Genomic DNA, 16,988 nt, shown 5'->3' on the forward strand with positions numbered 1-16,988 from the left:
CAAAATACACTAGATAAGCTTATTCTAAATAAAGAAGGCTAAATAAAATAAATGCCAGTATGTGAACTTATTAGTCAGTTGAAGTGTACATTTAAAAATCTGATGGTCATCTCAATCCTGACTCTGGTTTGACCGAGGGCCATGTTGAAGTGGTTCTGTGGTCAGGATAGCAAAAACCTCTGGCATACTGTACATAGGAACCCCTGTCTCCCACCAACAGGCTATCAAACAGTCCTGTCATAGAACAAAGAAGAGAAGATTGTATTGAAGTTTGAAATTGAGTTTTGGTCACATATTTAATTCATTTAAAGGGTTTTGTACTGTTCCCATTTACTTTACCTTCCTTAAAGCACTGACACAACACAGATGCATTAGGGAATGTTGTAGGCATTAAAGTATTAAAAACTTCTTATACATTTTAAAATGTAGGCCTACTGTATGATACATTATTTAGGTGAATTCTAAGTGTAACTTGATAAAAAAATATTAAAATAGCAGTGATAAAAGATTTGTGATGTCACCTCAATGTATGGTTTTGACTGTATCTTACTGTAGCTGTTTCTTTAGTGGACAAAGAAGATAAATGTCCCAACACAGTAAAACTGAAAGTGTTCCTATCTATATAGATGTTCTGCACCACAGACAAGAATGTAAAAAAATGCAATGCAAAGAAATACATATTGTATAAAGTACAATAAAAGAGTAGAATATAAATACATGTAATTTCATGCGTTAGGGAAAGCCAGCAAATGTTATCTCTAAAATCAGATTTTACCTATCTTTGATTTTATATTTGTAATATATATTTACATCTTTTTATATTAGTATTTTTATTTTATTAAACATTATTAAAAATAACTAGCCATTGTAACACGCACTGTGAGTTAGTCGCGTCACTTATATGTAAATTTGCTCGCCGCTGATTGGTTTACTTTCGGTGTGAGATCTCTAATCTAGATCATAACCTGCTCCGGAGCAGGTTAGCCGTGCAGCGTAAGTTACCATGGCGATGAACACCAATTAAAGGTGAGTTACTTTCATGGTATCTAAAACCAAGGGTTGACGCAAACTAATCCTAAACTTACCTGGCTAGCCACCTAAACCGGCTTCATGGTACAGGCCCCTTGGGGTAGTGACATTCAATACCAAGCGTCACGCCCCTGGCCCTTACAATTTGCTAGATTTGGACTCAAAGGGGCCAGCTGGGGCCTTTGACATAAAGTTCCAAATGGGACTGAGCTGGTTTCCACAGCTCCCTTAGCTGAGACTCAGTTGTTTGATGATGTTGTTGTATCAACATACGGGGATGAAACCTTTGAGGTTTTGCACTACAGAAATCAAGCAACAAGCATTAAAAGGCCTACAACCCATTGCCTAAGCCCCATTATTACGGCTTCCACAAGTCCACAATGCAGTAACAGGTTCTTTATTCAAGTTTATATCTACTACAAACTCCGCCCTCTTTGAATTAGGTTTGATTGTTTTCTGGGCCATTTTAATCACAGAATTAAAGCAGCGGTTTTATAAATTGGGTGTTCTGACCCACTCCAGTAGAGGGTCTGGCTGGTTAGATTATATGTGAAGTGCATTGTGCAAGAATACATGTTTTACACTGTGTTGTGTTGTGTATAATATAATATAAATAGTACAGTAGGCATATAGCTGTGATTTTTAATTTCAAACAGCCTTTGTTTTTCCAACTGGTCACTCAAAACAATCTGTATATTCTGATTAAATTACATTGTATAAGTAAAGTTATCTTTTTGGAAGGCTCTTAGTTATGAATGAATAAGTGACTTTCCTACTAAGATGCTGCACAATTGTATTGTGACTGTATAAGGATTTAAAAGGGATCCTGTGGTTCCTGTAAGTTGTCCTGCAGCACACATCAATAAAATTACCGTAACGCACTTAACCTGGGGCGTTCCGAAAATATTCTTGTCTGGAGAAAGGGTGAGAATGTTGGCTGCCAATACTGCTTTTAATTACCACTTGCACTTTATAGAACGACACCTATTTTTTGTTAACATCCTTGACCGTAAGTGAGAAGACATGTGCCAGCCACATGCTAGAGGAAACATTAGGGGAAGGTTATGATGGAGATAATATCTACAGGAACTTCCAAATACAGCACCATTATGTTCAAATAGACTCACGACGTGTCACAGGAAGATGGGAATTTCACAGGGAAAATGGAACTCAATAAATCACAGCTCTTCATCTTGTTGACATGTTGAATGTAAACAATATTAGAATGAGGCACTGACACTTAAAAATTATTAACTAATTCATCTATGTTCTTTTTGGGAAGGCCATTGTAAACAGACAGAACCCTAATGCTTGCCAGAACCTATAACGATTAATATACAATTTAGTTTTCAGCCATTAGAAGTGTATAAATGAAAGTGAGCCTTACAGACAATGGGGTCATATTCTTTCATTCAAGGTCTCACGATGCAGGAAGCTGGTGAAGACTTCAAAACAGGATGGAAAAATCCCTTTTACAGAATACAGTTGATCAAATTTGGGATATTATAATTAGGTTTCTGATGTGTTTTATTGAACATATCACATATCAAACTATGTAAGTGTTAAGCTTTGCACAATCATGGATTTTTATATTAAAATTTTAAGGGAGCCAAGTATTTAATATAAAAATTATAGTTTGGTTTACTTAAATATGAATGAAAGTATCAATGAATGAATGATAGATAGACACACAGTCCAGTATGAGATTAACATGACTCATTCGGAGATACTCTTTCATCTATTTCCGGTCTCTAAACAGACACATTCCTTGATGGAGACAGGATATGTTTATCACTCCACAAGCAGAGTTTCTCTGCGGATTACACGTTGTGTAGTGTATCAAGCTCATTTACATGTGCACCACTAATGCGATTATTTCCAATAATCGGAGTAAGTCCAATTAATCGTAGTAACATGTTTACATGACATGAGCAAACCTCTTCACTCCCGTTTACACGCAGTTTTACATTTATTCATTTGGCAGACGCTTTTAAGCGACTTACATTTTGTCAACACGCTAAACAGTAGGCCTACCGTTAGATAACAAGGCCAGTTTAATTATTCTGATTATTTGCTATAATACGCAGTACAAACGATGCTCCCGGGAACAGTAGGCATGTTACTGGCTATCGTTTTATAGTCCCTGTGAAATTAAAAATTACTATTCTTATTTTTTCATGAAATATTGCAGCGTTTATAGTAAATAGCTTATCAATGTGGGTCATTTTCTTTTTAAAATTCATGTACCCTCATAATCTTCAGTTAAAATCTGAAAATGCACTTCCGCCTTGAAATTACTATCCATCTGAAATGACTTAAATTAGACAGCATTGGCCGGAGCATCCCTTAACTTCTCCCCAACTGTCAGTCTGCTACCAGTTTCATTTCAAAATCAATGCAACACCTGTCTTTACACATCCAATCAATTCGCAGTGAAAAACGCAAGCCACGGCCACCAATTTTCACCTTTGACATTCCTTTTTACTCGGAAATGTTTCAGAATACAAAGGAAAAACGATCGCAACTTCCGGTTCACGGGGACTTTAATAAGGAGCAGAGACTGCTGGAAGCGAGTTGTGTTGACGGTAAAACTTCAGACTGCCATGTTTACCATGAATTTGCACTTAAGGTGGATAACAGAAGCGCATGCGCACATTGGTCAGAGCAGCATAAATGAGATAAAGGTGTTTACATGCCTTCTTATTGCGAATAAAACTGACGTACGCCACATATGCAACTTCGATTATGCTTAATCGCATTATTTAGATCAAATTATTGCGTTTACATAAGGTTAATTGTAATCACAATATTGCCAAAATCCTATTATAATCGCATTATGAGAGTGCATGTAAACGTACTTGATCAAAGGTCTGCTTCAATACAGCTAACAAAGGATTGTGTGTGAACATTTATATAATCTTTTTTACAATGATAGAATAATATGTAAAGTGTTATTAAATTGTACATTTTTAATCATTCTACCAGGAATTTAAATGTACTACTTTATTCCATAGTGACTTCATAATCTTTATAGACAGATTTGATCTTTTCCACTGTGACAGCATGGTCAGCCTTTCCATAGCCCTAAAAAACAAGAGATGCATGATTTAAATAGAAATAAAGTAGGAAATATACCTAGTGATCTGTGGTTTAACATGCTCAAAATATACATGCTTATGTATTGCTGTTAATGTATTTGTGATTTGATGTGATCTATTATACAACTAAATATATTAAAAGAAGGGTGTGTATCTGACACACACCTTAGTCAGCATTTATTATGGGGATAGTCCACCCAAAAATGAAAATTTTGTCATGAATTACTCACCCTCAAGTTGTTCGAAAACTGTATACATTTTATTTGTTCAGTTGTACACAATGAAATATATTTGGAAAATGTGTGCAACTGAGATTTCTGAAGCACCATTGACTACCATATAGAAATAACAATGTATTTTTGTTCCGTTAAAAGATATTTGGAAGAATTTAGGGGGAAAAAAGTTCTGGAGCACTCTTGGCGACCATTTTTTGACTACCCCAGAAATCTCAGTTGCTTACATTCTTCTAAATATCTTTCTTTGTGTTCAACAGAACAAAGAAATTTATATAGGTTTGGAACTACTTGAGGTTGAGTATTCCATGACAAAATTTTCATTTGTGGGTGGAGTAACCCTTTATGCCACATCATTATAATGAAAGCCGATGACTTCTACAGGTAAGTTAACGCATCTACTAAGGTCCTCACATAAGGTAGTTTTGCTCCAAAGGACATTCCCCTGTAAATAGATAGAAAATTACCGTAGACTCCCCAAACACGTGCAGTTTCTTATCATTGCTGATGTGCTCAATCTTGCCTCCTCCAAGACAACTGCACTCCAATCCCAAAGTCTCCATAGCAGGATTCACTTTTTCAAATATGTGATCTAAATGAGAAAAGTTGACTCAGTGTTCTCATATCCCATCGTTTATACAGACACAATTTATGTCATTTATGTCAAAATGTATGCTTTTGTGCAAGCTTTTGACTAGGATTATATCAGTTGATTTTATAAATATTGAACTGAACTAGGACATTGTTAACTCGTTGGGTTGCAGAGGCAGATCTCTCGTCACTTAAAAGCCTGCACTTACTGTGGTACTCCGCACTCTTAGTTCCCCTCACTATCACTTTATTATCCGTTCCACCTTTAACCTTTATATTCACTAAAATGTATTTAAACTTTCCCTCCGGATCAATCTCAACGTCGGGCACTTTGCTCAGAGCGTCGGCCATCTTCACTGTGGTATAAAAAGCAGCAGCAGAAACACGAGCCACAGACGTCACGCCGTTCTTAAAGAAATAGCAGCAGTTGTCAACCGGAAGTAGAATGTAAGTAATAAAACGGAAAATAATTCTAACCATAAAAACGAAAAATTAATGAATGCAGAATAAGCTGTAAAATAGTAAATTTAATAATAGTGCCCCCTTGGCTGGGACATTCTAAAACGCTTAACGTGAAAAACGCTTAACGAACAATCAGCGATCAATGAAAAACCAAGTTTCTGTCAAACCTTCCTTGTACTAAACACTTGCTGCTGTCAAAAGAACAAGCTCTTGGTCCGCGGATAAAGTGAATAATATTATGTTAAGCGTTTTATCCCCCATAGAAGTCCGTTATAAGGAAACAGCTTAACGTGGCGTAACGTTGCTAAACAGCGATCAAGGAAAACCAAATTTATGTCCAATTTTACTTCTAATAAACACATGCTGCTGTCAAAATAAAGAGCTCTTGTTCCGCGGAAGTGAATATCACGATAAGCGTTCTCACCATAGAAGTCCATTATAAGAGAAAACAGCTTAACGTGGCTTAGACAAATTTATGTCATTGTAATTAATACTTAAAAAGCCACCGTGCATTGTGTTAAAACGTGGCGTAGCCTACTCTTTATACCCAGTTATGCCCTGTCTGAAACCAATATTAAGAAAGGCTGAAAGGTAATAAAGTTGCCAGGAGGGCTTCAGTGTTACATCGAGCTGAATAGCCTGTGGAGCAAACTAGAACAAAACAGCACAAATGTTTCTAAAAGCTCTGACAAAAAGGGACAGAAATATAAATGAGACGATACAGCGCGTTCTTGTGGCACGAATGCTCGCGAGGCTATAGCGTCACTAGGCTAATTGGCGTTGCCGTTTATCCGCGGACCAAGAGCTCGTTCTTTTGACAGCACCAAGTGTTTAGTACAAGGAAGGTTTGACAGAAATGTGGTTTTCCTTGATCGCTGTTTAGGTACGTTAAGCGTTTTAGAATGTCCCCTGTGGCTAACTATGTTAACACATTTTTTATAAAGTATATAAATTTGGCCATTTCAGACATTCATCCATTAGCTACTGTAACATGTATGAGTCAGAAATGAGAGCGGCCAAAAAATAAATATGCTTAAAAAAACATTACAAATGAACTTGGTATGTCAGTGTTGTTAAACACTTCTCCTAATCTTTCTCCCACCATCCCTTCCTCTGGTCTTGTCTGCGGACTTTCCCTTTCAATCCAGATTACAAAGGAAGTGTGAGTAATTAATGTAATAATATCAATGCTCAATTGTTTGAAAATCAATAAAGATAAATAAAGTAAAGTTCCTATCCCACAACTTTAAAATGCTTAAATGCTGTACGTTTTTAAATCGTTTTAAAATAAATCCTTGGATACTTTGTATAAGCTTTACATTTTAATAAATCGAGTAACCATAAAAACATCTTATTTTGACACACATTTTTTTAAACTAGGTCTAGGATGACCTGTAGAAGCTATTTCTGTATAGTACGGATGCTGGTACAACTCTGTGCAAACATCAAACACTGTGTGGCACCCACAGAGGTCTAGGTCACTCTGAAATCAAGCTGTGAAAACTAAACCTTGCCATTGGAAACCTCTGGGGAAAGTAAGTAAAACAAGAGATTTTAAACAAAACAATAACAAATGCACATTAGGTTAATTTGGACAAATATGTGGACTGCTGTTCGAAAAAGAATGTGATGATAATCAAAAGCACATCACATCCTTAAAAATCATGTGCATGTAAGTATTGTTGGACTTTTGAGGCAGTCCTGCATGTTCAAAAATTTGTACTGAGACGTTCTTCAAAATCGATTAGAAGTTTATTATCAGATGTAAAAAGGGGTAACAAAGCTTTGGGTTGCCAGTCACTCTCCACACTCTCCAAAAAGCCAACAACCCAGATCATTTCCTGACATGCATATTTATACAGTATGTGACGTCGTTCTATCTTCTGACCCCTGTTTTGCCTTTTAAGGGGTGTGGCTCTCTTTCCACCGACCACCGTGTACCACGTGTATCTGACTCCATTCCTCCTTCGCCAGTTTCTGCAAAACATGTTTTTGCAACACTTCTCTTCGCTAATTTGAGGAAGTGCCCCCTCGAGACAGTTTCATATCACAAGACAACATGTCAAAATACTTTCAGTAAAAAACACTCAATCATCTAATACTTTGATTATGCAGCGTTGCTTCTTAATCCTATGGTTCAATAAAACACATCAAAACTCATGATTATACTTAAAACATATGCAATGGATTAATTCATAACTCTGTGTGTGTGTTAGTTGGTTAGACTCGTCGAAACGAGCTGTGATGATTCTGCACGTACACACAGTTAGTTCCTCTTCTGCGGTTAAGCTAGTTTCCTGTTTTTCTGTTACAAACAGTCTAATCGACAGAAATTTTCACTGAGCAACACAGCAAACACATTTAAACAAACACAATGCAATGATTATTAATGAAATTCACTTATTGATTATATAGTAATTACTTCATACTCATATTCTGAATAATATTTCCCACAGTATCTATAATAATAATATATTATATTTTCCAGCTCATCATGCCTCACATACAGCAATTCCTCTGTTATAATGTTTGTTTAATAGTGTTTGTATTTAACATAAATAATGTTTAATAATGTTTATATTTAACATAAATATATTCTTATGAAAATCTGTACAACTTATCTTTAATACCAGTGTGGACATAATAACTTGACTTAAAATCTTATGGACAAACCTGACATTCGCTTAAACATTTGCATTTGTTAAAAAAGGCCATTATTTTCCATCAAATGATGAGTTTATAGAAAAGGCCTCAGTGGAATTGTTACTGGCAGAATGTCAATTTCTAGTCATGCTCTTAATGACCCATATTGTCTTGCTTTTTAAACATTGCTGTAGAAAATGCATCACAGGATATGTAACCTAATATCGCTGTTTTTTTACTTTTAAACACCAAAAAGTGAGTAACCAATAACCAAAAGTTATGTCTTTTGATATATATTGGATGGACTCAGTGTTCTCATTACTATCATTTATACAAACACAATTTATGTCATTTATGTCAAAATGTATGCTTTTGTGCAAGCTTTTGACTAGGATTATATCAGTTAATTTTATAAATATTGAACTGAACTAGGACCGTGTTAACTCGTTGGGTTGCAGAGGCAGATCTCTCGGCACTTACAAGCCTGCCCTTACTGTGGTACTCCGCACTCTTAGTTCCCCTCACTATCACTTTATTATCCGTTCCACCTTTAATCTTTATATGTATTTAAACTTTCCTACGGATCAATCTCAACGTCGGTCACTTTGCTCGGAGCGTCTGCCATCTTCACCGTGCACTGTAAAACTTTGCTGTAGTTTTTGCAGCAGGTTTGCCAGTAACTTACTGTAGATTTAATTACTACTTAATATACTTTCCAATAAGTACTATTTTCAATTACTTGAATCAAAATGAAAACATTTTGACTTTTGAGATTCAAAATGAGCAAGAAGAGACAGGTATTAGCACAGCAACACTACAAAAAATGACATTCTTCCTAAGCATTTTTCTCTTGTTTTCAGTAAAAATATTGAAAACTTCTTAAATTACGATACATTTACATAACAAGAAAAGTGACTAAATATGAAAAGATATTTAGTCTTGTTTTATGAAAGAAAAAGATATAAACTAGGTAAGTTTATGCTTAAAACAAAATTATACATTAAATCTACAGTAAGTTACTGGCAAACCTGCTGCGAAATTACAGCAAAGTTTTACAGTGTGGTATAAAAAGCAGCAGAAACACGAGCCACAGACATCACGCTGTTCTTAAAGAAATAGCAACAGACATAAACCGGAAGTAGAATGTAAGTAATAAAACTGCAAATAATTCTAACCATAAAAACGAAAAATAAATGAATCCAAAAATAATTAGCTGTAAAACAGTAAATTTATTAATAGTGGTATTTTGGCTAACTTTGTTAACACGTTTTTTTATAAAGTATATAAATTCGTCCATTTCAGACATTCATCCATTAGCTACTGTAACAACATGTATGAGTCAGAAATAAGAGTGATTAAATGCCACAGTTTTATTTTTGATAAGCGTGTTTCCTTTTTTGGCTGCTCTGAATATACATATCAGGCTATTCAGAGCAGCCAAAAAATGAATATGCTTAAAAAAACATTACAAATGAACTGGTAGGTCAGTGAGGTTAAACACTTCTCGTAATCTTTCTCCCACCATCCCTTCCTCTGGTCTTGTCTGCGGACTATCCCTTTGAACCCAGATTACAAACTAAGTGTGTGTATTATTGTAATAATAGCAATGCTTAATTGTTTGAAAATTAATAAAAAGAAATAAAGTAAGATAAAGTTCCTATCCCACAACTTTAAAATGCTTAAATGTTCATTGTCTTGCTTTTCCTTTTTAAACATAGCTGTAGATAATGCATCGCAGGATATGTGGCTAATATCTCTCAGTTTTTTTACTTTTGAACACCAAAAAGTGAAAGTTAAAAGTTTTTTTTTTTTTTAAGTTATGTCTTGTGTTGATAAATATCAGATGGATATATTGGACAGTAAAAAGCAGGAAAAATTATTTATTATTTAATGTTAGTGTAAATAAATGAAAGTGGTCGGAGGTTTCCTACTCTAGAGTGGGTATTTCCAGAGATTAGAATTCCTGTGTTTGTATTGGTCGACGTCACAAGGGGTTCTGGGAAGGGAAGTTCTGAGCATAGCTGAGCAACCATATAAAGGCTCATCACAGTTATTCCCAAATCACAACCATCATATTAGAAAAAGAACTCCAGAGCGGAACATTGAAAACAGCACCTGAAATCACTAACAATGGTAAGAACAAGGCATACAGATGTTATAATCTAATTCTTTACATACATTTGCATGTATTTCTGTAGTACTTAATCACTGTACAGTGGTGTCTTTATATATTATGTTCTTGCTAATAATATAGTCTATTAACTTTGCAGGTCTTTTGCGTCAAAACATTACATGGAGTCAGTCCTTTGCATTTTTTTGCTTCTCTTCTTTTTATTTCTTCAGGTAAGAAAGAAAAGCACTTACCCACAATTAATATGTATGTATTCTTGTACCACCCGACAAAAGCTAATACAAAGTTGTTTTATTCTGCAGTGCTTAACACGTGGACGGGCACTGAAGGCTGGTCATACCATCACTCAGACGTCACCATGAACTGGGAAAACGCCAGAAAATGGTGCAGGGAGCACTTCACGGACATGGTGGCCATTCAAAACAAAGAGGAAATTTCTCATTTAAACAGCGTCCTGCCAAAAGTCACAGGGTATTATTGGATTGGGATACGTAAAATTGATGACATCTGGACCTGGGTGGGAACCAACAAGATACTTACTGATGAAGCTAAGAACTGGGCAGGTAATGAGCCCAACGGGAAAAAAAAAAACGAAGATTGTGTGGAAATATACATTAAAAGAAACCCCGATGCAGGCAAATGGAACGACGAGTCCTGTTCGAAGCTAAAGACTGCGTTGTGCTACACTGGTAGGTAGTCTTTGTTTGTTTATAAGGTGAAATGAAATATTAATATTAATATTAAAAACTCTTGAAAAACTGTTTCTTCCTCTCAGCATCCTGCAAAGAAGACTCCTGTGTCAGTGGTCATGGACAGTGTGTAGAGATGATAAACAACCATACATGCTCGTGCTTTGAGGGATTCTATGGAGACAGGTGTGAGAATGGTGAGTAACATTTCTCTGAACACTGCTGACATATCTATTAAAACATTGAATTTTATTCTGGTGCCTTTTCATTGTCTGCTTTTCAGTTATAAAATGCAGGTCGGAGGACGTCACCACACCAGATTATGGAAGTGTCCAATGTTCTAATCCTAATGGGAAATTCTCATATGACTCTCAGTGTGAATACTCCTGTGAAGCAGGATTTAAACTACAGGGTTCAAGAATGATGAGATGCACCGCCACCACAGAATGGTCGAGCAAACCACCAAGCTGTGAACGTAAGTAGAATTTATACCACGTGAGGCAAATTTCAATTAACTCAATGCTGAACAAACTTTTTTAATGTCTCTGTTTTAATACGTCTGTACATTTTCGGCAGTTGTTCAATGTTCAGAGCTGATAAAACCAAACAATGGGACAATGGATTGTCACCACGATTCCAAAGGCAACTTCAGCCACCAGACCACCTGTGAGTTTGCATGTCAAGAAGGATACACGTTAGGAACGTCCAGCTCCACTACGCTGTTTTGTAAGGCCACGGGACACTGGAACGATTCACAACCCAGCTGTGAAAGTAAGAAGGTTTTGCTATTATTGATACGCCTGCTTTTATTTCTGTAAGATTAAGCAAAAAGACTTACATAATGGTACTTGTTTCCTGATTTTTCAGTTACAAAATGCAAGCCGGAGGACATCACCGCACCAGGTCATGGAAGTGTCCGATGTTCTAATCCTAATGGAAACTTCGCATTTGACTCTGTGTGTGAATACACTTGTGAGGAGGGTTATGAACTAAAGGGGTCAGTTACAACAAGATGCGACGCCACAACAGAATGGACAAATAAACCACCGACCTGTGAACGTGAGTAGAATTTACACTATACTTCAGATGAGGTTTTAACAAATACAAATACTTAAAACTTTTCTCACATGTCTTTATATATGCATATCTTTTTGCAGCTGTTCAATGTTCAGAGCTTATAAAACCAAACAATGGGACAATGGATTGTCACCACGATTCCAAAGGCAACTACAGCTACAAATCCACCTGTGAGTTTGCATGTCAAGAAGGATACACGTTAGGAACGTCCAGCTCCACTACGCTGTTTTGTGGGGCCACGGGACACTGGAACGATTCACAACCCAGTTGTAAAGGTAAGAGGCTCAGTTTTTTTTAGATTGCTATGAATGTAGTTTAGTGACTAGTTAAACTACATTGAAGTTCTGTACTTAGTTATCTGAGGCTAAGCAAATACATTTGAACCATTATACCATTCTTTTTTCTTTTCAGTTGTAAAGTGCAATCCGGATGACATCACCACTTTATATCATGGCAGTGTCATGTGTTATAATCCTAATGGAAATTTATCCTATGACTCTGTGTGTGAATACTCCTGTGTGGAGGGTTATGAACTGAAGGGGTCCATTACAACAAGATGCACTGCCACCACAGAATGGACAAATAAACCACCGACCTGTGAACGTGAGTATTTAAAGCACGCAGGGTAAAATTCATATAATGTACATTTACTTTTACTTAAACTTACACCAGATCTTAATGAAGATTTAAAACCTTCACACTTGTCTTCCTCACTGCTCAGCTGTTCGTTGCCCGGTTCTTGAGAATCCAGCCAATGGTCTCCTGGCCTGCAATGACTTTTCAAGGTTTAGTTACGGAAACAAGTGCAGCTTCAGTTGTGAAGAAGGATATCGCCTCCAGGGGGCGTCAGAGATCAGCTGTACAAAAACAGCAGAGTGGAGTCATGAACCACCTGGATGTGAAGGTAGTTAACAAAGTCTTGTCACATCTATGGATTTAATTTTGAATATTGTATTTTAAAGCACTTCTTTTTCACTCTGTAGCAGTGGAGTGCCCACAACTTCATGAGCCTGTCAACGGACACATGAACTGCACATCACTGGAACCAGCCTTTGGCACTATTTGCATCTTCAGCTGTCATGATGGTTTCCAGCTTCACAGTAATGAGATGGTGATGTGCAACCACAATGGAAACTGGTCAGGGGAGGTGGCACTATGCCAAGGTAAACAGGCCAACAATGACTGTGAGAAGCAGATGGTGTTTTTATAATAAAACGAGACATTTTAAAGCTGAAATATTACCACTGATTACTTTCTGTTTTCTTAACTTCTACATTACAGTTCAACCTGGACCCTCAGTACCAGCCTTTAAAGCAGTAGAAGTGACTCTTGGGGTTGCTGCCACTGTCGGGAGCTCTAGTCTGTTATTAGTCCTTTGTATACTAAGAAAATTGAGGAAAAATGGTAAGTCAACCAGTATAAAATACACTATAGAGAACAAACTTATCATGGTGCAGTAATATTAATGTGCTAATTTGAACATCAAACTTAATACGTATATTGATAACACAATTTTAATGAATATTTTTTTGTTTCTTTAACAGCTAACAAGTTTGACCTGAGCAGCAAATCTGACATTGGGGATCCACCACAAGTTTATAAAAACAGTATTGACAGTCTCATATAGAACAGAAGAGCATTATACTTTATAGGGACCTCATGTGATACCCAAACATGACCGGCAAATAGTCTTCATTCATTGTAATTTTTCTTTCCAATGAAAGCTTTAATTGTTTACTTGAGTAAACATATTGTACTACCGATGTGATGAGTGTAAATTTACTGTAGTGTTGTTGTTGTTGTTGTTATATTTTTGTAAATATTTATTCATTGATGGTGTAATAAAGCTACTTGTGTATTAACCTAATAAAAGTTGATATTTAAAAAAAATGACTCCATGCCTAAATATAGTTATAGTATACTGACAGGAGATGTTCATAAAAGCATTGCATACACCCTTCTCTGTATTGTTTAGCATCCACTCAATATCAATCTTAAAAGTAAACAACAAAAAAACAATAACATTTGTTCAGTAACATTCATTATTTATATCTCCACCCCAGATAGCTTTACAGTAAGCAGAACATTTGAATCTCAACACCTAAATAAAGAACTGTAAGATTGAGTAAAGCCATTAACATTGTGAATGCAGTGAAAGGTTTTGTTTAAATAACCCAGGTCCTATTCATCTGAATGCATCCTGTCAATGTGTCCTTCCCTGAAGCTGTGTGTTATCTACAGTATAAGGCCAGGGAGTTTTTCATTTCATGTTTAGTGAAGTATGATCCTGTCAGGATAGCCTTTTTTTGGGGTCCACATAAGTAGAATATACATATAAATACGAGACATAAAGTTATGCAAATACATACATGTTGTATGTGTGGTTATATTGTAGGTTTGTTTAAAACGATACCAACCAAAATCGTTAGTTTTACTGCATTTGTGCAAGAGCTGTGATGATTTTTCAAAAAAAGATTAAAACAACACAAAAGATGACATTTCCAGAAAGTGCCATTCTTTCGTTCCAAATGTTTATAGATTGAAACCTGAGAAGAAACATCCGGCAATTTTATGCAAATGAACTGTTAAATATAAACCCACATACCCCCAAAGCTGAAGACTGTATTGAAATATAACTGGAGAGACTATGAAAAGTGTTTGACCACTATACGAGTGATTCATTAGAAAATAAAAAAACGTATCATGGTAGGTATCCATTATGACTCTTTGTATTTCATATATTCATATTTTGGATATAAGACTGCTTGTATGCATTTTATTTAAAACAATGTTTGTCAATGTTTAGTTTGGATTTGCTTTAATGCTCAGAGCTGCATTCATCCACATTGGACTTTTGATGTATCTGAGGGTGATATTAGGTAAGTGTATAGAACATTGGTCATCCTTTAAGAAGATAATTCATTCAAATCTAAAATAAGGTTAACTTGCGTTGCATTATTCAAAACTTCACAGTCGATGTAGAAGGATGGACTTATGGTTACTCCAATACAACAATGACCTGGAATGACTCGAGGAAGTGGTGTCAACAGAATTACACTGATATCGTGATGATCCACAATGAAAATGTAACACGTTTTCTGGAAAAACTTTTACCAAGAAGATCTAGCTCTTACTACTGGATCGGACTCAAAAAGAACAATGGCAACTGGACTTGGGTTTCACATAGACGGATTGCAGAATATCAGCCCTGGGCTGCAGATGAGCCCAATAACATTAAGTCTAACGAAAACTGTGTGGAAATGTACATCACTGAATCAAACAATAATGGCAAGTGGAACGATGAGGGGTGTGAGAAAAATAAGCTTCCTGTTTGCCACAAAGGTAAGAGCACGTATGTGAATAACTGAGTGCTTTAACAGTAATATGACTTTTAATAAAAAATACTGTTTTTCTGTGCAGAGAGGTAGTGATTTATACATCTGTACCGTATGTTTTAATTCAGCACAATGTTCAAACAATCCATGCACTGACAGAGAAGACTGCATTGAACAGGTCAACAACTTCACCTGTGTGTGTAAAGCAGGTCTTTCTGGGCCACGGTGTGAAACAGGTCAGAACAAAAAGTTTATGCAGTATTTGTGGTATTGTGGTGCAAAAACAAAACTAAAAGAAAAACTAAATGAGCCGGCAATTTTTGTTGTTAAAATAAATAAAAAAACATTAAGAATGTTACTCTGAGGTTTGGACATATGGTCGGTTTACAAAAGTGAGAACTGATGCTCACACAATACTGGTAGTGGGTAGCACATTCTGTCGTTTAACAATAGATATGACAATAACATTTTACCTTCTTATTGCATTTTATGTTCAATTGATCTGGAAATGAACTATCATTCAACATCTACCTTTGATACATTTTTCCTCTCTCCAGCCGTGTCATGTGAGAAGTTATCCAAACCATCGCACGGCTGGATGGAATGTTCTGGTCTGTATGGGAACCATTTGCTTAATTCCAGTTGTCAGTTTATTTGTGCTGCTGGTTTTAAGCTGAGTGGCACCGCTGATCTCCATTGTAATTCTTCAGGTGCGTGGAATGCACCTCCACCTACTTGTGCAGGTAACATATCAATTGTCTGTGGTTTTTAAGTATATTGGCACCTTGTTAAATCATATGTCACAAATGTCCCATTGCAGTGGCATGTTACCCCATTCTTTTATTCGGTGGTGGCTTAATGAACTGCACTGAAAGCCATGACACCTACAAATCTACATGTAGAGTACAGTGTCCACCTGGACATTTGCTGCTGGGCTTTGTTGAATTTACATGCAGATCTGATGGCACATGGACATCTTCCTTTCCATTAATGTGTGCAAGTGAGCAGTTCCATTTCTAATAAAGGATCACTGTACTCTCTTTTCTAACATGTTTCCTATTCATTTAAAACGCCGTTTTATCGCTCCTCAGGTTATGTCCATTTTTTAATCGCTATCTTGGGATGTTTTATCCTCTCAATGTTCTGTTGCTGTTTATTTTGTTGCTTCAACTGCAGAAAAAGTGAGTAGACGTCTGTATAATTCTGTAAATATTAAATGTCATGTGTAATTTAAGATTTTGCTTTTCAAATTTTGCCCTAGGTAGGGAGACAGTCAGATCAAGGTAAAGTATGTTTACTTGTTAAGCTTTTTAGCCCTTAGCAAGGCCTGTTGTAATGATGTCAACAGTCATAGACTCACATACCGCATGCTTTCTGACAGAACTCATCAGGAGACGGTGAATCCAGCATACGAGGAACATACAGCACCAGAGGGCCCTCTGTGTTCAGTTTAAAGATGTCGATTTTTGCAATCATTTTGTTTAGTCATATATTTTTCATTCTTTTTACTATGCATCATGATGCAAACATGTGGAGTGCAGCCATAAGACATGTATGAAAGTGTAAGACATCCATGTGCAAAGAATGAGACTTAATAAAGTCATTAAAGGAACAGTTCTGTCTTCATTTACTCACTCTCCAAGTGTCTTTCTCTGTGTTCATGGGAACAAAGAAATTTATACAGATTTGGAGGTTACAGA

The 16,988-nt window shown here is 36.3% G+C and overlaps 3 protein-coding genes and 1 long non-coding RNA gene across 5 annotated transcripts; 3 read left to right on the forward strand and 1 right to left on the reverse strand.

Annotated features, from left to right (window-relative positions):
- Nucleotides 1–1,703: 1,703 nt before the first annotated feature.
- On the reverse strand, nt 1,704–5,352 carry si:dkey-51e6.1 (uncharacterized protein LOC558617 homolog). The gene is made up of 3 exons (XM_057353736.1): nt 5,161–5,352; nt 4,828–4,952; nt 1,704–4,113 (listed from the first exon to the last, which is right to left on the reverse strand). Exons 1-3 carry the CDS (start codon nt 5,300–5,302, stop codon nt 4,033–4,035), a joined length of 348 nt encoding a protein of 115 aa, XP_057209719.1. The 5' UTR covers nt 5,303–5,352; the 3' UTR covers nt 1,704–4,032.
- LOC130566324 (uncharacterized) lies at nt 5,329–7,999 on the forward strand. Its single transcript, XR_008964452.1, has 3 exons — nt 5,329–5,398; nt 6,794–6,948; nt 7,902–7,999. It is a non-coding gene; the product is annotated as an uncharacterized LOC130566324 (long non-coding RNA).
- Nucleotides 8,000–10,119: 2,120 nt separating this feature from the next.
- On the forward strand, nt 10,120–13,820 carry sele (selectin E). The gene is made up of 13 exons (XM_057353735.1): nt 10,120–10,189; nt 10,327–10,399; nt 10,490–10,876; nt 10,963–11,073; nt 11,160–11,351; nt 11,453–11,647; nt 11,744–11,935; nt 12,034–12,228; nt 12,365–12,556; nt 12,675–12,857; nt 12,937–13,116; nt 13,235–13,357; nt 13,498–13,820. The coding sequence occupies exons 1-13, from the start codon at nt 10,187–10,189 to the stop codon at nt 13,578–13,580; spliced, it is 2,109 nt and encodes a 702-aa protein (XP_057209718.1). The 5' UTR covers nt 10,120–10,186; the 3' UTR covers nt 13,581–13,820.
- A 770-nt stretch (nt 13,821–14,590) lies between these two features.
- LOC130566442 (L-selectin-like) lies at nt 14,591–16,810 on the forward strand. Of its 2 annotated transcripts, XM_057353909.1 has the most exons (9): nt 14,591–14,659; nt 14,760–14,832; nt 14,927–15,295; nt 15,417–15,524; nt 15,846–16,031; nt 16,109–16,288; nt 16,380–16,469; nt 16,550–16,571; nt 16,670–16,810. In XM_057353909.1, the coding sequence occupies exons 1-9, from the start codon at nt 14,657–14,659 to the stop codon at nt 16,740–16,742; spliced, it is 1,104 nt and encodes a 367-aa protein (XP_057209892.1). In that variant the 5' UTR covers nt 14,591–14,656; the 3' UTR covers nt 16,743–16,810. The 2 variants fall into 2 exon arrangements, with proteins under 2 accessions (XP_057209892.1, XP_057209894.1); XM_057353911.1 differs by lacking the exons at nt 16,109–16,288; nt 16,380–16,469.
- Nucleotides 16,811–16,988: the final 178 nt, after the last annotated feature.

Source organism: Triplophysa rosa, linkage group LG15 (genome assembly GCF_024868665.1).
Source record: "Triplophysa rosa linkage group LG15, Trosa_1v2, whole genome shotgun sequence".
In the NCBI taxonomy this organism is placed as follows: domain Eukaryota; kingdom Metazoa; phylum Chordata; class Actinopteri; order Cypriniformes; family Nemacheilidae; genus Triplophysa; species Triplophysa rosa.

Bases quoted from the DNA above. Each gene is read 5' to 3' on its own strand.
- sele (XM_057353735.1), top strand. The intron at 11,352-11,452 runs GTAAGTAGAATT...CATTTTCGGCAG, and splicing joins CAAACCACCAAGCTGTGAAC to TTGTTCAATGTTCAGAGCTG. The intron at 13,117-13,234 runs GTAAACAGGCCA...TCTACATTACAG, and splicing joins GGAGGTGGCACTATGCCAAG to TTCAACCTGGACCCTCAGTA.
- LOC130566442 (XM_057353909.1), top strand. The intron at 15,296-15,416 runs GTAAGAGCACGT...GTTTTAATTCAG, and splicing joins GCTTCCTGTTTGCCACAAAG to CACAATGTTCAAACAATCCA. The intron at 16,032-16,108 runs GTAACATATCAA...GTCCCATTGCAG, and splicing joins ACCTCCACCTACTTGTGCAG to TGGCATGTTACCCCATTCTT.
- si:dkey-51e6.1 (XM_057353736.1), bottom strand. From the start codon at position 5,302: ATGGCCGACGCTCTGAGCAAAGTGCCCGACGTTGAGATTGATCCGGAG. The intron at 4,953-5,160 runs GTAAGTGCAGGC...TTTCTCATTTAG, and splicing joins TAAGAGTGCGGAGTACCACA to ATCACATATTTGAAAAAGTG. The intron at 4,114-4,827 runs GTAATTTTCTAT...CTTGTTTTTTAG, and splicing joins ACGTGTTTGGGGAGTCTACG to GGCTATGGAAAGGCTGACCA.